This window comes from Nannospalax galili, unplaced genomic scaffold (assembly GCF_000622305.1).
Source record: "Nannospalax galili isolate Female #2095 unplaced genomic scaffold, S.galili_v1.0 scaffold39, whole genome shotgun sequence".
NCBI lineage: Eukaryota > Metazoa > Chordata > Mammalia > Rodentia > Spalacidae > Nannospalax > Nannospalax galili.
Genome location: NW_008346683.1, coordinates 4,138,138 through 4,160,844, shown reverse-complemented (window position 1 = coordinate 4,160,844; position 22,707 = coordinate 4,138,138). Strand labels below are relative to the sequence as shown.

At 46.0% G+C, this 22,707-nt stretch overlaps 1 protein-coding gene across 2 annotated transcripts in view; it reads left to right on the top strand.

Moving 5' to 3' along the window:
• Btbd11 (BTB domain containing 11) overlaps window positions 1–22,707 on the top strand; it is a 310,957-nt gene that overhangs the window by 179,157 nt on the left and 109,093 nt on the right. For both annotated transcript variants that reach the window (XM_008843114.2, XM_008843115.3), the window contains exon 3: window positions 15,908–16,112. In XM_008843114.2, coding sequence (XP_008841336.1) covers window positions 15,908–16,112 — 205 coding nt within the window. The remainder of the gene's footprint in view (window positions 1–15,907; window positions 16,113–22,707) is intronic.

Sequence of the window (22,707 nt, the reverse complement as noted above, 5' to 3'; positions counted from 1 at the left end):
CACACACACACACACACACACACACACACACACACACACGTTTTTAAAAAGACAAACATTTGTTTCTTATAGTTTTGGAGGCTGGAAAGTCCAAGGTCCAGTGCAGGAAGATTCTGTAAATCTAACTTCTCATTGCAGGGCTTGGGGGAGGGGTCCCTCTTCCTATAATACCATTAATCCCATTATGAGGAACCCACCCTCTTGGACTTGCCCAACCTTAAACATCTGCCAAAGGCCCCACTCTTGAATACCATCACCCTGGGGGCAGGGGCAAGGCTTCCATATGTGAGTTTGGGGAGGAGACAAACATTCAGTCCATCCGTCCAAAGCAACTTTCATCCCCCATCCTGGCTTTATTTTGTGCTAACAGTTACTGTCCTGCAGTACACTCTATATATTTGCATATTCATAGCTGCCTTATTGAGGTATAATTCACAGTTTACCTATGTATACAGCTAATAGTTTCTAGTATATTTACCAAATTGTACAACCATAACCACAGTCAATTTTAGAGCATTTATTTTTATTACCCCAACTAAAAACCCAGCACCCATAATAATCGTCCCCTTCCCTCTCCAAGTCACGCTCCACATTTCCCTTCTTTATTTTTCAGCTGTCTCTCTCCCTGCTGAACTGTCTGTCTTCTCTGACAGTACCGATATTGGATTTGTTCACTGATAGAACTCCAGCACCAGATGTGTGACATGTAATCGAGTCTCAGGAAATAGGAAGCACATAGAAAAAGAGGGAGGAAGATGAAGGGACAGGAAAGAGGAAGAGAGGGAAAGAGGAAATGAGGGAGGACCTCAGAAAGTAAAAAAAGTCAAGAAAGGGAGGATGAGATGGTCAGTTTTCCTTGTTGATGTGATTGGGTTGAGAAATGCCTGGAAGCCGGGTGTGGTGGCACACGCCTTTAATCCCAGCACTCGGGAGGCAGAGGCAGGTGGATCTCTGTGAGTTTGAGGCCAGCCTGGTCTACATAGTGAGTTCCAATGAGTTTTCAATCCTACCAGCAGTGAATGAGCATTCCCCTTTCCCAACCCAACTTAAGGAAGTTTTGGCAACTGATTGCATGCTGGGACTATAGGGAGACCCTGTCCCAATAAAACCTGGAGGGGCTGGAGAGATGGCTCAGCAAATAAGAACACTGACTGTTCTTGCAGAAGACATGGGTTTGAATCCCAGCACCCACATGGCAGCTAACAACTGTCCATAACTCCAGTTCCAGGGGATCTAACAGCCTCTTCTGTCCTCCGTGGGCACCGCACGACATGGGTGCACTTACCTCCAGTGACCTACTTCCTTCAGCTGAGTCTCAACTCCTGAAGCTTCTAGAATCTGCCAAACTAGCACAACTAGCTGGAGGCCAATCCCCTAACAGATGGGTCTTTTGGGGGAGACAAACTGGTAACAGCCACCAGCCATTGCTTTTCCCATCTCTGGGTTTGGAGATTTCATTCCTGTAGTCTTCAGAGTTGCCTGAAGCCATGAGAGACCTCCAGTCACAGTGTCTTCTGGCTTCTGGTTGTGTGATTGTTCTAGAACTTTGGGGTGCCATGACCCCTTTGATAATCTGGTGAAACCTACAGACCCTGTCTCAGAATAGTATTTTTAAATGCACAGTGTATACAAGATTAAAAAGGAAAGCAAATATTTCAGGGTTAGATCATGGCCCTCACTCTCTGCCTTTATCAGCACAGGATCTAGCAGCAGGTCTGATGACTGTATCATTCTAAGGCTGTGATGTACCGAAGTGAGATTCTAGGATAGCCACAACTCAAGAGTGGGATGAGGAATATTTGCACTTTAAGACAGGCCACTCCCACAGTATGCAGAAGCTCCAAGCCACACCCTTGTGAAACGCTGCTGGAATAAACAGAATACATGTAGGCCTTCTCATTTCTAAGAAATGCCCTAAGACCTGGAGATGTAGGCTCTGACTATAGAGTTGGGACTTAGCTGTGCCAACATTGTTTGGGAAGAGGCCCCCACATCAGGTGGCCCACATTCACTGTCCTATAGGGGCCTCAAAGGTTAGTCCTGGGGTTAAGAAGATGGTTCAGTCAGTAAAGCTCAAGTACAAGGGCCCGAGTTTGGATCCCCAGCACCCACATAAAAGCCAAGTATGGCCATGTGCATATGTAACCTCAGCACTTTGGGGGGACAGGGCAGAGACAGGAAAACTCCTAGTACTCTCTGGCTGGCCAGCCTAGACAAATCAGTGATCTTCACATTCAGGGAGAGACCCTGTCTCAAAAACTAAGTTGGAGAGCAACTGAATAAACAGCTGATGTTGACCTCTGGCCTTCACATACACACACACACACACACACACACACTTTCTCTCTCTCTCTCTCTCTCTCTACACTCTCTCTCTCTCTCTCTCTCTCTCTCTCTCTCTCTCTCTCTCTCTGTCTGTCTCATACACATAAAGGTTAGTCCTGAGGTACGTTGAAGGACCCACCCAGACTCTCCAGCATCAGGCCCAGGCCCCACACAATGCCAGTGTTCTCTTCAAAGAAAAAACCTTGCAAAGCAAATCCACAGTTCACCTAAGCAGGCCGCCCATGGGAGCTATGTGCTACAGAAATTGTTTTTAAGGATAGTTTGCTGTGTAAATTAAACACTGTTGTCATTGGGTGTTGGCTTTCACATGTGAATTGTTGGCACACAAATGGGTGTTGCTAACTGCGAATGTGTTTTGTGCGTTCATTAAGTCAGGCCTGAAGATCATGTGCAGAAGCATTCTGATAAGACCCAGTGTAGAAGGAAGGTAATCCGCTTCCTCTCTTCAGGTCTGATTGTAGCTTTCACTACAATTTGAATCAATACAGACTGGTTCTCTCTGTGGACACAGAGAGCTGCTGTTTGTATTCAAAAGTTGTTCTGCCCAGGTAGGTGGTAGAAACCACTGCTTCCTCAGAAAAAGTGAGGTTCTCAGATCTTGAAACAGGCTCATGGGCAGCCATGGGGTCAAGAGCAGATCCCCTTCTTAATAACTAATCGCTACTAACAGCAGCTAGTGCTGCTATACCAGCTAGGGTGCTGTACCAGTTAATCTTGATGAGATTGAGACTCACCATGGAAACACACTTTTGGTTGTGTCTGTGAGGATGTTTCCAGAAGGATTTAACTGAGGAAGACCCAACCTGAATGTAGGTAACACTCTCCCATGGGTTGGAGTCCTGGACTGAATTAAAAGGAGAAAGCAAGCTGAACACCAGCATCCAACTCTCTGCTTCCTGACTGCATGCCATGTGAGCAGCTGCCTCAAGCTCCTGCCATCAGGACCTCTCTGCTGTGATGGACTCAGCTGTGCCCTTAAACCACCAGCCAAAATAGACCCTTCCTCCCTTAAATTGCTTTTATCACAGCAATAAGAAAAATAACAATGCAGGTGCTATAATAAATCTACAGATGTTGTTCTAACATGTTGCCCCCATTTTTTGATCTGAGGGTCGAGGCAAGAGGAGATTAAGCAATGTGTCTGTTCTCAACCTCACCTGTAAGCTGAAGGGCTAGAGATTGCATCCAGGATTCAGAAGCCAAATCTGCCGCACATCACCATAGAACTTCCCTCTCTCCCTCTGTACCACTCAGATCCCAGAGTCCCTTCCATGATGGGAGGTACCAGGCGGGGCTGTGTTCCTCCAGCTCTGAGGACTTGCTATTCGCTCTGAGGGTGAACTGTGGATGCCCAGCTCTGAGCTAAACTGGACAACATTCAAAAAGGTTGCCAAGTCCCTGAGGTTATGGTCAGCCCTGGAGGCTGGGTTTTCTCCCTGAGCCCCTTGCTTCTTCCTCAGTATATTGCATTGAGATCGAGAACTGTTATGATGCACTGGAATGCATCAAAAGCCATCCCTTAGCTTTATCCCACCTGCTACATAGCTTCACTTGGTATCTTAAATGCTCTTGAAAGACCATGTGTTGTTGAAAGCCTGTTCTCCAGCCTGTGGCACTATGTGAGGTGTTGGGACCTTTAGGAGGTGGAGCCTAGAGGAAGGAAGCTAGACTATTGTGGGAGTGTGTCCTTGAGGGGAATACTGGGTTGCCAGCCCTTCCTGTCTCTCTTGCTGCTCTCTGATGCTATGAGGTAAAGATGCCTTTTCTACCCCATGCTCCCACCATGATGTACTGAGCTGCTACAGACCCAAACTGATAGGATCAAACAACCATGGGCAGAAATCTCTGAAACCATGAGCAAATAACTCTTTTTTTCCCTGTAAGTAGATTGCCTCAGGTGTTTTGTCACTATGATGGAAGGACGTCTGATAAATGTCTTGGGGTAAAAACACTGTTTCTGGAACGTATCAAGTACTGAGTGCATGGCGTATGGTAGGTGCTATTAATATTCTCATCTCGCAGATAACAAAGACTGAGCCTTAGGAAAGATCCGTGTCCTAAGGATGTACAGCCAGTAAATGGCAAAGTCATAGTTCAAAAGGCTCCTTTGTTGTCCCCTCTGCTCTGTGTGTCCAAATCAGCTTTGTATTCTGAGCACCTCACACATCACCCACAGCTCAGGAAATGTCCCTTGAATGGCAAATGAATGGCCTGACGTGAACTAGCCTATGACACAGACACGGAGGAAAATGCTGAAGAAAATGTGGGGGACTCTAAGCAAGGTCCACACCAGAATCAAGGTTCTTATTGAACTTTTGAACTTGGGCACCTGAGCTGAATCTGATACGTGTCCTCAAATACATGATAGGAAAGTGCCATCCTAAGATACCATGAGGCCTCCACAATGACCCAGGCTGGATGTTATCTGGCCATGGAAACTTCACAGAGCTGAAATTCCCAGTTGACTTGGAGTCTGTGGGCAGCTGGGGTCTGTTTCCCTAAGCAGTGGGCGTGGCTGGATTATGTTAAATATTTTTTCTTAGAGAGATGTGAAGAAACCTCTGTTCACCCCAGAAAGGGCATCAATGACAGACCAAAGAAACTATCACCTCTAAGTCTAGCTTAGTGAGATTACTGGGGCTCCTTACAGGAGTGTAAGTGAGGGGTTACATAGAGGCGCACAGGTCACTCAAAGGGAGTCACATCACTGAAAAGCCCACCCCAGCGTGGTGGTGACACTAAAGTTTCATCCCTAGAGCTCACTATACATCTTGCAGGCAGCTGTCTGAAGTTCCCTGTCCCAAGAAGGGGTTATTGCTTAGATAACCTTAGGGAGGGGCCTTGTGAATTGTGAAAGTTTCAGGAGCTTCCTGAGCCATGAAGTTGACTTCCTGGACCTTGTGTGTCTCCTTTACTTCCTGAGTCCTATGAGTCTTCCTCCTCCAGCAGGAGAGGATGTTTCAATTCTGAGGAAATCACTGTACAACAGCTGGACAAAAGGCCCACCCCCTCCCCACCAGGCTCCTGGAGGCAGGCCTGACTTCTCTCATTCTAGATCAGCCCTGCCTTTGGTCCTACCCAGCTCCTTGCCTGTATCCTCTGAAGAACTTGTCTTTGTGTCTTCTGCCCAGCCCTTCCATTAAACCCTCATCTGAAAGTCAGTGTGTTTGCTCTTAGCTGCTTTTTATTATTTTTTTAATTATTTTTTATTGAGCTTTTGTACATTTCATACAATTCTTAAATTAGATCCCCTTCCGCCATCCATGCCCAGCCCCACCCACTCTATCAGACCTCATGTGTTCCACTATACATGTTAAGTCCTATCTAGTCAAGCATTTGCATCCAGATGTCCTTTGGTGCAAATTCATCCACTGGCGTCCAGTCAGCCTATCTAGAGATGGTTAGTAAGGCCTACTCTTCCTCACCCAGTCGTGATCTAGTCTGGGAACTATTAGAGATCGATCACTACTGGGTGCTTTCAGTTGTTTAAAGGACAGAAATGAGGCTTCATGAGAGACGTTGTCTCCAATAAAAGGTGGAAGGCACCTAACAACTGACGCCCAAGGTTGGCCACTGACACACACACACACACACACACACACACACACACACACACACATGCTTTGCATGAGTGCACCCACACTCACACCTGCACCTACATTCTCCTACCACACACACAAGAATTGAGTCCTCATTGTAAAATGGCCCTTACACATCATTGTCTTTTCACACTGGAGTGTGAACATCTCCCCAGTGGGGCCATTGAAACAGATCCGTCAATGTACAATTACATAGGTGTGTTCTGGGGCCAATGAGATGGCTCTGCAGGTAACAGTGCTTGCCACTAAGTCTTACAACCTTCCGAATGGTGGAAGGGAAGAACCAGCTGCCAAGCACTGTCCTTTGACCTCCACACATGTACCACACTGTGCACATGCCAACATATACACACTCTCTTTCACGCACCAAATAAATGGTTTTTCAATTTTTAAAAGAATATTTTCTGAAGTATCTCTCCTCAGTATTATACCTGTCCCCCCAAAGCCCCACAGGAAAAGCCCTTCATGCTTGGGTGTCGATCCTTGTTTGAAATGTATGTGTGCTTCTTTTAGAGTACTGCTGCTTGTCTGCTAGACTCTAGAGTGTACCTGTAACCTTCTCATTGGGCAATGTGGCCACAGCCTCTTGACAGTGCTTAAATGCTCCATTCATGGTTCCACCACAGGGCCTTTGCACCAGCTACTCCCCAGGCCTAGAAAGCTCTTCCCCCAATATTCACAAGGTTCCTACTTGGCTTCCTTCAAGTCTTAGATCTCTGTGGCTCTAGTGCCAACAACGTCTGACACACAGAAGGACACAATAAATACCTGGTGAATGAATGAGCAAGTAAGTGAATGAATGAGTGAAAGGCAAGTTTCCTACTGAATCCAACCTTGTGTGTTCTGCTCTTCTCCCTCTGTTCCTCTGTAACAGCAAATCCCTCATCAGTCTCTACCTAATGACAGCGTCTATGTGCCCTTCTCTCCCCTCCCCCTTCCTTCCCCTCCCCCTCTCTCCTTCCATCTTTTTCATTTCCCTCTGTCCTAGTTTGTTCTCCATCGCTGTGACAAAACACTCTGACCACTACCAACGTGGGGAGGAAATGGTTTATTTAGCTTACATATCCTCGGTCACAGTTCATCCAGGAGCCCAAGGGAGGAACTCAGGGCAGGAACCTGGAGGCAGGAGCTGGAGCACAGGCCATGGAGGAACTCTACTTACTGGCTTGCTCCCCTGGCCCCTGCTCAGCCTGCTTTCTTATGCAACACAGGCCCACCTGCCCAGGGATGGCACTACCCACAGTGGGCTGGGCCCTCCCACATCACTCAGCAATCAAGAAGATGCCCACAGACATGGCCACAGGCCAGTCCAATGGATTCAGTTCCCCAATTGAGGTTCCCTCTGCCCAGGTGTGTCAAGTTGACACTAAAGCTATCCAGCACACCCTCTTATTTTTCTTTTCTTTACCTTCCTTTCTTTTAAAATTAAGGCACTGTCTCAGTATGGCAGAAGCAGCCTCCATTGGAACGTGGGGCCATGGTCCAGGGTAGTTGCCCCATGGCATACAGCCATATCAAGCTTCCTTGAGGCTGTGCTCAAGAGCCAGAGAGAGGCAGGTTAGAGGAGCATTCCCTGGAGTTGTGTGGGAGATGATGGTGGGTGATGCACAGCACCTTTTTAATTTTAATTGCTATGTATATTTCATGAGTATGAGGAAAATATTGGCTTTCCATTTATGATACTGATATGAAGTTTCCTTTTTAAATAAATTTATTTGTATGAACAAGTGAGGCAATTTAAAGAGAAAATATTAAGTAAATAAATTGTGTCAACTGCGCAGATATGGGAGACAGCGTGATGGTGATTCCCAGGTGGCTAACATTTGAGAAACACAGTTATAAGTGGATGGATTCTCAGTCAGGTTCCTAGAACCAAACTCCAGTTGCCCATGCTCGGAGCAGCTGGTAACAAATAGATTTGCTATTTGTGGCTCATGCCATAGATAAGGGAAGTACTTGCAGAGTGCAGGGTTTCAAATGGAGCTAGAAATGGTGACAGTCTCTGTGCCCATTCATCTCCTGTGGCCAGCCCTCCTCAGAGACAGCATGGTGGCCCATGGTCCAGGGATAAAGCTGACGATGGTGTTAATGAAGGAGATGGTAAAGATGGCAATGATGGTAGAAATCATGTAATGATGACTGTAATGATGACTGTAGTGACGATCAAACTCATGATGGTGATTATGATAAACATGGTGGTGATGGAAATGATATGATGATGGTGCTGATGATGGAAATGATGTAATGATGGTGATGATGATAGAAATGATAATGTTAGTGATGATGAACATGGTGATGATGGAAATGATATGATGATGGAGATGGTGTTAGAGCTGATATAATGATGATGGTGCTGATGGAGATGATGGTGATAGTGATGAGGAAACGATAATGTTAGGATATGAACATGGTGATGACAGAAATGAGATGATGGTAATGATGGGGATGATGTAATAATGATGGTGATCATGATGGCATTGATGATAATGATACAAAGAATAGTGTTGAATACTAATTAAGCACATACAGGGCACCAGAGCTGATATGCATTACCTCATTTAATACTATGAGGTAAATATTATTCTCTCCACTTTACAGGCTAGGATCCCAAGGTTAGGTATTTTATGTGTATTTTCCCCTTAATGCACACAAAAAATCCATTGTGTCATAATTGTCCCTTTTCACAGGAAGGGTGACTGACTCATCCAGAGTCACCATTAGATAATGGCAGGTTAGCTGCTCAGACTCAGGCAACACTTGCAGTGTTCCCCAAGAATAGAGCAAAACAAGCTGTGTTCTCTGCCTCAAGGCTCCATGAAGGAAGCAGAGGTGTGGACAGTTAATGGTGACACTGTAAAACATTAAGCCAGTACATCTTCATTAGGAGATGTGGCAAGTATGTAGGGGAAGGGAAAATGAGATTCTGACCAGGGGCATTTTGGAGGGCTCCCTGGAAGAAGTGGCATTTCATCAGCCATCAATACTTGGGAAAATGGAGGGAGGAGAGGTCCAAAGGAAGAAAGCAGGGACTTGAGAGTGTGGGGTGAGCTGAATGATCTCTGAGAAGATGGGGAGATAGTAGGACCAACCAAGGCAAAGGGCACCCACCCACTAGCCTTCCCAGCACCCTGAGGAAGTGATGAGATGGTGGACAGCAGGAAAGCAGTCAGCATTCCATCATTTCCTCCGTTATTGTCCCTGTTTCCACTCCCTCTTGATTTTTCTTCTTCTAAGCTGTTTCACAGGAGCTTTGTGTCCCCCTTTACCATCTCCTGCCCCTTCTCAAAATCCTTGTCTGAGTTTCTTTCCTGTTGTTGTGATAAAATACCCTCTCGCAAAAGCAACTGAAGGGAGAAAAGGTTTCTTTGGCTCACAGTTCCAGGAACAGTCCATCACTGTGGGGACATCAAGGCAGCAGGAACATGAAGCAGCTCGTAGGTTATGTCAAGGGCAGAAAGCAATGGATGAATGCGTGCATGCCAGGACTCAGTGGGCTTTCTCCATTCTTAATCAGTCCAGGATCCCCTGCCTAGGGAATGGTGCCACCCACAGTGGGCGGTTCTTCCCATCTTAACATGTGACATCACCTACAGACGTGCTCAGAGACCTTTCTCCCTGGTGAGTCTAGGTTTTGCCAAGCTGACAATTAGCACTAACCATCACAATCTGCTTCCTCTTCTTAACCAATCCCCTTCTACATTCATGTCTTCTTATTAATGACTAATGAGTTTCATTAACATTGTTCACAAGTAGACAGGCACCTTACCAGTGGCTATACCACTGAAGAAAAGGTCTCTCCTTCCAACAGCCACCACTAACTGTGTATAAATCTTCAGGGAGGAGTCGGGGGTCTCATGAGCTCTTTCCTCACAAGAGCTTTTGAAAAAGAGAGAGAACATTCTAGTTTGACGTGGGTGGAAGTGTAAGAAATACCTGTCCCCAGGCAAGCTTGTTACTCAGATTATATCAACAGCAAATGCCAGAAATCAATGTTTAGAAACTATAGAAAAGTTGAGCAGGAATTTCACCCATAATCCCTCTGGGCAGAGAAATCCTTGGTCAACACTTGCTTTCTCCTTCTGCTATTTACTTTGTGCCTACTTTTTAATAACATAATCCTGATCACACTGTATGCAATTTTGAAGTTCCCCTTTTCCCCACTTACCATTTTAATGAAGATTCCTACTCACGATACTGCGGTTCTGTGCAAACAATTTTAATGACTGCCTAAGTTTATTATTTGATCTTGTGAGTGTACCAGAGTTTTTTCTTTTTCTTTTCAGACATTTGTTTGTCAGATTCTGGAGTCTGTAAATAAGATTTGAGTGTAAATCCTTGTAGATGAAGATTCTGAAGCATTTTGAATTCTAACATTGGGACACATTCCCAGAAATGGATTTACTGACTCAGGGACTGGAGTATTTGTTAATACCTTTGTTGCATAATGCTAAGTTGCTCTGAGATGGACTGAGAGCTGGCCAGCTGAACTACACTGCCTTGGAAAGAGGGATTGGACCACTGTAGAGAGAAAAGCACAGACACTAGCAACAGACAGGCCCTGAGCTGGAATCCTGTCTGCCCTCCCTCACACTCTATTCTGGGCTTCATTTTCTATTTCAGCAGTGTGGACAGTTGGGACTAGATTCTTTCTTGTGGTAACTGACCCGTGCCTGCCCAGAATGGTGTTTAGCAGAGTCCCTAACCCCAGCCCACTAGATATCAGTAGAAGCCTGGTAGGTGTGACAAGCAAAGATGTCTCCAGACTCTGCCACATGTCCCCTGGGAATAAAAACAACCCAGTCAAGATCCACAGCTGCAACCTTGAAATCCTTGATGTGCACTGTGGACACTGTGGATGGGGAAGGATGTGCTCTAAGCATTCTCCCAGCACTCATAAACAGCAGATGCTCTGACTGTTCATTAAAGTGGTGGCAACAATAGTTTCCCAGAGCTGGGTGCTAGAGAGAGGAAGCCTGAGAGGACAGAGTGACTCCATGGGGGACAGAGAGGGGCATCCCAGCTCTAGGGGTCTTGGTTGTTTGGTTGTTTGGCTAAGTATCCACAGTGTCCCTGTCCCCTTCCAGCTATTTGAAAAAAAAATGAATGAGAGCAGAGAGATGGCTCAGTCAATAAAATGTTGGCTGCATAAGTGTGAGGACCTGGGTTCAGTGCTCAGAACCCATGTTTTTAAAAGAGCCCAGGTGCAGCACCTGTAAGCCATCCCTGGGGAAATAGAGACAGGAGAATTCCTGGGGCTAACTGGTCAACCAGTATAGCAGAATTAGTGAGCTCAAGTTCAGTGACAGACCCTGTCTTAGAAAATATGATGGAGAGTGATTAAGAACGACATCTAACATGGACCACCTCTCTCTCTCTCTCTCTCTCTCTCTCTCTCTCTCTCTCTCACACACACACACACACACACACACACTCAAACAGACACAATTGTGAGGTCTCTGAGATGGAAGCCACCTACCTTCACCCTTCCTTGCTTCCTGTGAAGGACTGCAGCACAGCTGTCCTCCCAGAGGACAGAGGATATTAAGATGATTGGTGCCTGGAAAACCTAAATCTGTTATGCTGCACCTCCAGAGGTTTGGGGCAAGCCAAGTCCCCCTCAGGCCTGCCAGCTTGAAGTTCCTCAGACTCACTGGATGGCTAGCCCCTCTGTAGAACTCACCCAGCAATTCTGGAGCATTCCCCAGGTGGCATCTCCCATGGAGCCACTTCTTCCTGCCTTGCTGTGGCTCAGTGTGAGGCTGCCCACAGCCAGAGAACTTTCCCCATCATGAACCTATACAAGCCCTCAGGTGACCTTGTTTCTACCTGTGATCAGGGCCACCTGAGGACCCTGATATGTAAGAGCAGATTCCCCCCTCTTCCCAAAGCTTCAACCAGTGTCTACACTGAACTCCACTGTGTGCCACACAGTAGACTATGGATGCCTGTGAGGGAAAGGCAAGTTCTTTCTGGTGATCCCTGGGGTGCCATCTGTGAGCACCATGTGTAGCCCATTCCTTGCCCTGTATGACAGTGTGATTTGGGTCAGAGTCCCTTTTTATTCTATGAGGACCCATGTCATTGGACATGTGGCACTTCAGTGTGTAACATGTGCAAAACTCTTAACACACAGCAAGTCCTAATGAGTGTTTGCTGATGTCCACCACAAGCCCAAAGCTGAGCTGCTGGCTCCTGTCTCCTCTGCTTTCAAGCAAAGTGTTCTTAGCCCTGCTGCTTCCAGAGACCCGGCATCCCACTGTTGAGGTGCTGTCAGTATAGCAGACAGTTCTCCCTAGTCCCCGCATTCAGGTTGTCTGAGGGCTTCTTGTCCATGTGCCTCTCAGAAAGAATTTCCCTCCTGGATTCTTCTTTTCCTTTTAGCTATGTCTTCCAGCTGTAGGGAAGGGAGAGAGGAGAGGCCCGCTCGGGATAGGCACTAAGTCAAGAACAGAAATTTGTATTCTCACACATGGCCACTGGGATGGCCAAGCTCACAATGCCACGAGGGCTTGAGGGCTGCTCTTTGCTGCCAAGGTGGCACATTGTTGCCATCCTATTATGGCAATGGGTAGAAGGGCAATGGGGTGGGGGGGAGAGACAGAGAGAGAGAATTTGCCTTTCTTATTTTATCAGGGCCTTCAACCTATTGGATGTCCACATTGGGTGGATCTTTCTTAATCTAGAATTCAAATGCCAGTCTCTTAGGAAGTCTCCTTACAGTCACACCCAGAAATAATGCTTTGCCAGTTATCTGGGCACCCCCAAATTCAGTCAACCTGACATCAATTCACCCTCCGCTGAGCACCCTGCACCTACAGTCCAGGTATTAGGCCTATGGACTGTACTTCAGCTGTCTGGGCTCATTCTGAATCCTCCTGTCTGAAGTGGTAGCAGCTCTGACTCTTGCATTGGGAAGGATCGTAAGGCTGCATCTACACTGTGGGAAAGAGCTCTATGGACCTCATTTCTGTGCTGACTCCTCCTAAAGGAGATGACTACTTCTCTTGTCAATCGTTGTTTGAGGTACTGGATCCTCCCTCAGACAGGAAACTGGGACCTAAAAGCAAAGTTTTATGCCTTCAGAGGAAATACCCCTGCCTCTCATTTTGCCTCATGTTCTTAAAGTGTGTCACTGCGAGATTCAGCAGGATGATAAAGAATGGACAGACACTGAAGCCTAGATTCAGCCAGACAAAGAGTGATGGGATGGGGGAGGCTGGCATTGTGTCTGATAGTGCATTGGACTTCTCCAGTGGGGGTGGGGGGTGGCTCACGTCTGTAATCCCAGCACTCCTGAGGGGAGGCTGGAGGGGACACTGAGGCAGGAGGATCACTGAATGTCTTAGGCCAATCTGGACTACATAGTAAGCTCAAGGCCAGCCTAGACTATAGAGTGAGATTCAGTCTCAAAAAGAAAGGAAAGGAAGGAGGAAGGAACAACATTCATATAAAAGAATCGGCTCATATGATCATGGGCCTGCAAGTCTAATATTTCCAAGGCTGGCCAGCAGCTGGCTGGAATTCTAATAAGAGTCGGTGTTGCAGCCTGGAGACAGAACTCCTTCTTTTGGGGGAAATTTCGGCTTTTCCTCTTAAGACCTTCGACCAATTAGAAGAGACCATCATTCACATTATGGATGGTGATCTGCTTTACTCAGTCTGCTGATTTAAATGTTAATCATGCCTAAAAATACCCTACAGCAGTATCCAGAGCACTGTCTGAACAAACAACTGGGCTTTATAGCCTAACCCAGTTGACATAAAATTAACCATCGCAAATCTCAAACAAGTGCCTCCCAAAGCATGCAACCCACCCACCATGCGTTAGATGACTTTAATGGATAGGGACAGTGGAATAAATAACATTTATCAAAGAGGGGTTCCTTTAAAGCCATTTTAACCCTAATTACTTCAGAAAAATGTTCTATTTGATGAGCCTCTAATCCTTCTCTGGTACTTATTATTCATAAAAAAAAGAGGGCAGAACTAGCGTTGAGCTAGAAATGAACTACCTTGTGCTATTCTCATCAGTTACTTCACCAGTGACTTTCTGTTTCTTGAAAGTGATGCTCATAGTTCTACTTATGATAGTGACATAATTTTCCCCATTACATAGATGTATTTAAATACAACAAAGTGAGTACATTTTAAATTAAGCAAATAAAGATGAGGTTTGCTTTGACAACACTATTAAGTACCAAGTGGTCATGCAAATTGATCCCAGCCAGGCTCCCACAGGAAGATCCTCCCTATAATCAGCTTGATTAACAAGTCTGTTTCCCTCTGGGAAAGAAGGAAAAGAAACTAGACTGTCCCTTGGATCTGCTAGTGCTGAACCTATGTACTCAGAGCATGGCCAAGTACATGCATTCTGGACTCAGACTCCAGGGTTCAGATCCCAGCCCTGCCTCTGTGCACTTATGCCTGTGTAACCTTAAGAAGTATGAAGCTTCTTTGGGCTTCCATTTCCTCATCTATAAATGAATTTATAAGAGTACTGTATTAGGCGTGCTGGTAAACACCTTTAATCCCAGCACTTGAGAGGCAGAGGCAGGCAGATCTCTGTGAGATCAAGTTCAACCTGCTCTACATAATGAGTTCCAGGCCAGCTGGGGCTACAGGGAGACCATCTCAAAAAAGAAAAAAAAAAAGTACTGTATTAATCAGCTTTCCACCACTGTGACAAATACTCAAGAAGTGAGCTTAAAGGAGAAAAAATACTGATGCTTTGCTCACGGTTTCTGAAGTTTTGATCCTTGGTCCCTCAACTCCATTTTTTTTTTTTCTGGACCTGGGTTGAGACAGAACATCATGGTGGGAACATGTGGTAGAGTAATGCCGCTCACATCATGGACTGGGACCAAATATGCACATTCAGTGACCTGCTTCCTCCAACTAGATCCACCTCCTAAAGTTTCTACCACCTCCCAACACCATGTCTAGCTATGAACTTATCAATGGATTAATCCCTCAGGCTCTAGTCACCTCCCAAAGGCCCCAGCTCTGAACATTTCACGTTGTGGATCACTACCTTCAACACATAAACTTTGGGGTACACTTCAAATTTAAGCCATAACAGAGCCCTACTTTCTAGGTATGAATTAAAGTATTAGAATTGTGCCTGGCACCAGGAAGCACCATGAAAAGTGAAAACGTGTTATGACGAAAGACCAGGGAGGATGAGGAAAGAAGCAGTTCTAAGCCAGCACCTAAGAACCTCCCTAGAGGAGGACAGAGTGCTGACTGACGTGGACAGGTGGCTCAAGCATGATTTTCTGGAGGAGTTACCAAGCAGATAGTTCTGTGATCAGTAGGAGTTCTCCCAGAGGTGGGCAAATATTCTACAGAGAGGGAACAGCATACATACAGAGCTGGAGGAAAGACAGAACAGAGCTCTTTCTTGTACCTCCAAGTACGCAGCGTCTGCCACACATTGGTTAACCAAGGGCATGCATAGTGAGGTGGGGAGTGGTTAACAGGAGTGCAGTACAAAGGGCTCCCTGTGCCTTGTTAGAAACTGGGTTCCAGGGCTCAGGATGTAACTCAATTGGTAGGATGCTTCACCTGCATGAAGTACTGAGTTTCATCCTCAGTACCACATAAACTGGGTGCAGTGATTCCTGTCTGTAATTCCAACATCCAGGAGGTGGAGGCAGGATCAGAAGTTCAGGTTATCCTCAGCTACATAGTGTATTCCAGGCCATCCTGGGCTACATGAGAGAGGAAAAAAGTAAAAAGGAGTTGGAGTTACATATGGGCAGGACTATAGATGGTACCAGTGCCCTGTGTTTGAAACAGCATCACCCATCAGCTAAGTCCCTGACAATCACATGATAACGAACACTTACTCTCCTCTTTGCTTGATATGGGGCTGTTTCAAAGCTGGAGGAGCCAGCGACCAGAGTGTCTTCAGAGTTTCAGGTGCCTGGAGGTTCTGAAATCTTGCTTCTTTCTGTCCACAGGTGACCTGGTGTCCCGAGCAATGCATCACTTGCAGCCCCTCAACACCAAGCACCATGGCAATGGCACTCCCCTGCACCACAAGCAGGGGGCGCTCTACTGGGAGCCTGAGGCCCTGTATACACTCTGCTATTTCATGCACTGCCCACAAATGGAATGGGAAAACCCCAACGTGGAGCCCTCCAAGGTCAACCTCCAGGTGGAAAGGTAAGCCTTGCCTGGCCTCACAGGGCCAAAGAACAGCTCTGGGGTCACCACAGCCTTATGGTGGATGGGCAGTGCCCCCTAGGGTGGCTAAAGGTTCAGGAGGGGACGGATATGGGGCTGGCGGATCATACCCCTTTCCCAGAACATGATGGAAGGGAACCTTGTGCCCTGAGGTGGCATCTTAGAGCCAGGTGTGGTCTTAGAAATGACTTTATATGGGGCTGACCCTGTACAGGATAAATCTAGTCTGGATCACAGCAGTATGTCCACAGACTGATGGGGACGGGGCAGGGCAAGTGCCTCTGAGGGGTGCAGCATGGCTTCCTTGTGAAGGAGTTTTGGGGGTACCACCTCCTTGAGTGTCATGTGTCTCCAACTTCCTTTCTTCCTGGCATCCTTGGACTTCCAGGGGAACCAGAAGCACCTGGTCAGCCTGAAGTGGGTCTCTCAGGTGGGCCGGTGGGGTGGAGGCTAGGCTGTCCTAGGAGAAGACACTATCCCTATGGCAGAGACTCCTCACAGAAAGAGAAGAATGTGGAGGAGACTGGCTTGTGCCCTGAGCTCTGTGCCTCCATTCTAAAGTGTGCCTTGCCCCCCCCCACGCCCCTGCCTTTGAGAACTGAATTAAGCTGTTGCTGGGGTTCCTTCTACCTGAAAATCCCAGAATCCTCTGGGGTCAGAAATAGCTTTCAGGAGGATGACTGCCTAGACGCATCCCCTCCCTTGCTGTCTTCTCACCCATCCTTTCTCCACTGTCTCATGAATCAGGCCCTGTCCTAACACAGGACTTACTTGCTCTGAGTTCATTGGAAATGGCCCCTGTTCATTCAGAAGAGCTAGGAAAGCAGGCACCATGATATCCAAACCCAGGATCTTCTGACCAAAAGCTAAGGGGCCTTGGGAAAGTGCCGTCACCACTCTGTGCCTCAGTTTCTTCATCTGTAAAATGGGATACAAATGGTAAATTCTTTTATAATAAAAAGTTTATTATTTTTATGTGTATGAGTGTATTGCCTGCGTGTATGTAAGTGCACCCATGTCATGCAATGTCCTTGGAGGTCAACAGAGGGCATCGGATCTCCTGGACCTGGAGTTGTGAATGGTTGTTAGCTGCCATGTGGGTGCTCACGGGCACCAAACCCAGGTTCTCTGCAAGAGCAGCTTAACTAACACTGAGCCATCTCTCCAGCCCAAAACAGTAAATTCTTCTCAGGGCTATTGGATATCTAAATAAACCAAATAGTGCCCATCACACACAAATAAATGTCCAGGAAATGCTCACTTTTACTGCTGTCATCATAGCTACTAGCCACACAAAGCTGAACAACTCCCAGCTTGGGCTCAGTACAGCATTCCTGGCTGTCCCTGGGATCTAAGTGGCTCTATAAAGCCCAATAGATGCTGTTTCTACCATGATGGCTTGGACCTACCTGGGATCTCTCACAAGCCCTACCTCAGCTTTCTGTTATGATGACGGAAATGGGTCAGGCATGGCTTCTTGGTTTTTAGGAATCTCAAGTATCAGTATTCAGCTCAGTCTGGAGTTAACGGATGAGGAACCACCCAGGTCTCTCAGTGTCCAGGCCAGGCTAGGGGACATGCTGGGAAATGTGTGAAAGCAAGTTTCAAATGGATTGGTGCTAAAATGCTTACAGCCCCTGGGCAAAATCTAATCTCAGCCAGACACACATTGCCTTCTTTAAATGTGGGTCCTCAAGATTTAGGAAATGGAGACTTCTGGCCTCTTGAGCCCCAGAGCCTGGAAGGTGATAAGGTCCCCTGACTCATTTCCCTTAAGTACCCTCAACTCTTGCTTCATCCCCAGCCAGACATTGCCTCCTGTGTGCTCCAGAACCTTCTCATCCCACCTGACCTGCCCTTGCATTTCCCACGGTCCAGTCTCACTCTCAGGCTGGTTCTTCTAGCCCCTGTTCTTTCCTGCCTAGCATGGCAATCTGTAATTCTCTGTGGAGTCCTGTGCCTGTGGGCGTCATGAGAGCAGACCACGTGTGAGTTTGGCCCATCACTCCGCAGCCATTGTCAAGCTCAAACCAGGTGCACAGTGGGAAGTCAATAGGTACTTGTAGAATGAAAGCATGGACAGACCCGGGGTTCCAGCTGCCTGTGGAACATGTCCCTCTAGAGTGCTGACATCATCTCAGAACTAAAGCCATTCTTTCCCCAAACCCACTGCTCTTCCAGTCCCTCCAGTTTCTAAGAATGGCACTGCCACTGGCCTTTGAAAACTAGGATTCTCACACTTGCCCCTGCATTTACCTGGCCAGCATATTGCCATGTGAATGTTTCCTGGGAAAATGAACAATTACACCAGATAGGACACCACAAGCAGACCAAAGAAATGATTCCATTCAAGCCTCTTAGTGAAATAGGGAATTTAATCAGGGTTACTTACAGGTGCATGGGAGAAGGATTAGTTATGTTGGAAACTTATGGGCAGCTTCACCACTGAAGAAAAAAAAAATCTGTCTCAACAACCAAGGCGATAGATTAGATAGATAGATAGATAGATAGATAGATAGATAGATAGATATGGAAAGAGCCTTTTAGGTCAGGTGCATGACCTGTTCAAAACGTAACTGTCTTCTCTAAGTTTTCCTTAAACTATGGAGATAGATAGAGATAGAGATAGATAGATGATAGATAGATAGATAGATAGATAGATAGATAGATAGATAGATAGATAGATATCTCCTTGGGCCTTGTGGGTCTCCTTCTCTACCTATGATGTAAACTTAATGGGCCCAATCTTGTGCAGATCCCCTTTGGATAAACCCAGAAGCTGACAGTTCAAGAGGGCATGGTCATGTCATGCCCAGAAGACAATACTCGACATGTGTCTCACACTATATCTCTTTCATCCCCTCTACCCAGATGGGTGCTATGGCCGTGGTTCAGGAACTCTTTCTCTCTTACTTTGGTTACTGATGTTAATTTCTCATTGGTTGAATAAGCCTTAATTTCCTCTAGCCAGCTCCACCCTCTGCCCTTCTTGAAGCCAATAGACTGAAACTTCTAAGTTCTGAATGCCATGCTGTGACACACCCCCTACCCCCGTTCAACACAATTGCATGGTTCCCTTCCCACACTATTTGTCAATGACCAGTTTTCATTCTTGAGTGTATTTCTGGATTCAGAGTGTAGTTGAATCAGTTGGAAGTCTAAGGAAACCCACTAAGAATTCTAGAACTTATGGGACACATTTCAAAGAGACATGATTTGTGTGGAAGCAGAAAGAATATGTCCCAGAATTCCTCCCTCGTTGAATTTTCAAAACACAAAGTGAATGTTAACCGTGTTAAAGTTCTGATCCCTTTTGTCTTCTGGAAATCATATGGCTTGGGGAGTCAGATACACGTCAGATAGGAATCCCAACTTGACTTCTCTAGTTCTGAGAACTTGAACAAGTGATTTCACCTCTTTGACTCTCTTTCTTGGCATCTGTAGAATAAGAAAAGTCCCTCCTCGTGGGACAGGTACAAGTAGTGAATTAGATATCAGGGCTGGGACCCCCTAGGCCATGCCTGACAGAAGAATGCAGCCCCCCAAAAGGTAGCTGACATTATACATTTTTTGCCCTAAAATGCTTTTATCACTGTCCCCAGAGAAGCCTGCCTGTGGTTCTTTCTAGAGGAATAGCTGTTTCTTCCTGTTTCCTAACACTTTTGTGTTCAGCATCTGAAAACACTCGCTTGAAGATCTCAGCGAGAAGTCCTCTGATTATTTTCAGTCAGCTTTGAACCAACAGCCCCAAACAAGGACATACAGTGGGAGCTAGAACTCCACTTGGGATTATCATCCTGCCCCCAACAAACTATATCTTGTCAAGTAGGGCTGTGAAGCACGTGTGTTTCCTCTAGATGGTAGCTCCTTGGGAACAGGACTGGTGTTCCCAGCCTCCTCCAGGCCCAGCAGAGAGGCTAGAGAATATCGGGCAGAAATGTGGGTTATTGTACATTTTACACCTCACACCATCTGTTCTGGTCTGAAGAGTCTTTCTTGGCTTAGGTACAGTAACCTACAGGTACCATTTTTCTGTGTCACATGGACCCTGTCCTCTGGTTGATACATGGTTCTAGATGTTTCCATTTTTTTCCTTATGGCAATATGAAGATGTTCAGCATGCATATTTACTATAGTCAATGATTTTTCCAGAACTTTGACTACTATTTACTGAACTTCTAAAACCTGTCAGGCATGGCAGGTAATTTTTAAAAATTAAATTTTTAAAGAACACCAATTTTATAAGATTTGTGATTAAGCTTCTTGTTTTCCCAAACAGTAGTGACACATATAAATACCTTAATATTGTGCATAGGCTACTTTCGAAATAGTCATCTTAGTCAAGGACAAGGCTTCTTTCCCACAATCATTTTCTTGCTGAAATACGAGCAATTATTCCTCGATGGCTGTGGCCATGGATGAATTCACCCATTTGTTTCCACAAAATGAAAACCTAAGAGGATAAAGAGAAGTCCTTGGATGCTTTATTAGCTGGTATTGGGGAGGAACAAGGAACAGCTTCGTTGGGAAGAGCAGACATCGCAAGTCTTGCTGAAAACAAACCAGAATTCACACCAGGCAGCAACAGCTCACGCTTTTGCAAGCAGGATGTACAAACAAATGTGGTAGAAGGCCTCAGGAGGGCATCTCAACCACCATGAGCCTCACTCATTCACCACTTGCCAAGTGTTCGAAGAACACTAATGGTGTAGAATAAAACAGTCTTAACACATGGAAGAGTTTATACTTGAAGAAACAGAGCTCATAAAGCAAGCGGAACAGAACCTTAACCACATCCAGTTCTATCTTCTAAGATACTCGTTTTACCAAAAGTTCACCCCAACCCATCACTTCGTAACATGCCTTTTCATCTGTGACTCAGGGCAGGTGAGGTTCATATTTCAACAGACTCCTCAGGGTTATGCCAGACACCCAGAAGGCCAGTTGTTAATATGTCAGAATGCTTACTTGTCAAAGTTGGACCCAGGATGACTGCTTAAAGCAGAAGGAAAACCTCTGAGAGGCTGGGCATGGACAGAAGGCTCACACAACCTGCCCTCGTCTGTGTGAGAAGCTAGCCTAGGGTGAATTCTCTGGCTCTGTTCCCCTGGAAACCTGATAAAAATTGCAGTGTCAACTGTGTTACTAGGCAACACCATGCACCATCAGAACAATCACATTGGTAAATTACATTTGGCTTCTCTGGTACTAGAAGTGTTTGATAAAGACCTAGAGCTCTGGCCTTCTCTGAATTTGTTGACTCATAACTGTTCTTTGAAGGGGCCTTAGAAGCTAATTCTATGGGATTCTTATAGGAGATGCTGAGATTTGTAAACAAGGGCATATCCCACAATCACCCAGGCACCTTGTCCCCCAATACCTGAGTGTCCCCTTGGTGGATGGTAGCCCCTCCACATGGTTAGGTGGATGGCTACCAGCACTTCCACTGAAAGGAAGACAGGATGTTGGCCCAGTGGGCCAAGTGAGGTCTAAGATAAAACTGTGAGCCTGAATGTTTAGGAGAGCTTCCAAAGCCTTCTGATGGTCACTGGTGGTGGGACATTCCAAGAAGGCATCTATCACCGTTGCCCTGAGAGCTAAAGGTCTCTGTCAGCTGCATGTGGCACCTGGGACACTGTGTGTTTTCAGTTCATATATCTGCACCTTTGAAGGGGCATCTAGGAAGGGGAATTTGTAGCTTGAAGATCCGTGAACACATAGCATCGACATTCTCAAACCAAGGAATGTCAGCATTGGTTCTTAGAAGCCGAAAAAAGTTAGCCCTGGTGTGCACTTCTAACTTACTGGTTTTTTTACTAATAATGTAGATACATGCCTCATTTTCACAGTTTAGTACTTTTGACCTTATTGGCCATACAAGTCACAACTGATTGGCTTACACACTCACCACTGAGAATCAAAATATTGTCCCAGCTTTATATTGTCCCACACTTGAGCTGATACCCTAGAAGCCTCAAGAACCAAAAAGAGAAGAAAGGAGACTACTCTTGTCAACCTCAGCAAGGATTCCAAACGACTTCACAGAGAAAGGATGCTTCCTCCTCCAGAGGGAGTCTCACGTCTGCTCATTTTACAGTCCTGAAAGTACCCAACCCAGGGGTGGCAAGCCCCACTGAACAGTGACAAGGCTATTAGTGGGTATGTTAATTACTTATCTTGTTGCTGTTACAAAATTCTTGACAAAAGCAACCTAAGCAAAGAAAGGTTTGTTTTGGCTCACAGTTTAAGGACACAGTTTGTCATGGCAAAAAGACTTGGCAGTGGGAGTTTGAGGCAGTTGGTCACACTGAATCCATAATCAGGAAGTAGAGAGTGATGAAAGGTGATGCAGGCTTTCCTCTGTTTATTCAGTGCAGGACCTCAGCCCATGCAATGATGCTACCCACAGTTGGGTCAGGTCTTCCCACTTCAATTAACCTCATCTAGATAATCCCTCACAGTCCAGGCTAGAGATTTATTTCCATGGTGATTGTAGATCCCATCCAGTTGACAGTCGAGATAACCAATCACCAAATGAATGATTTGCAATGGGGAAAAGTGAATGCCAAATTTG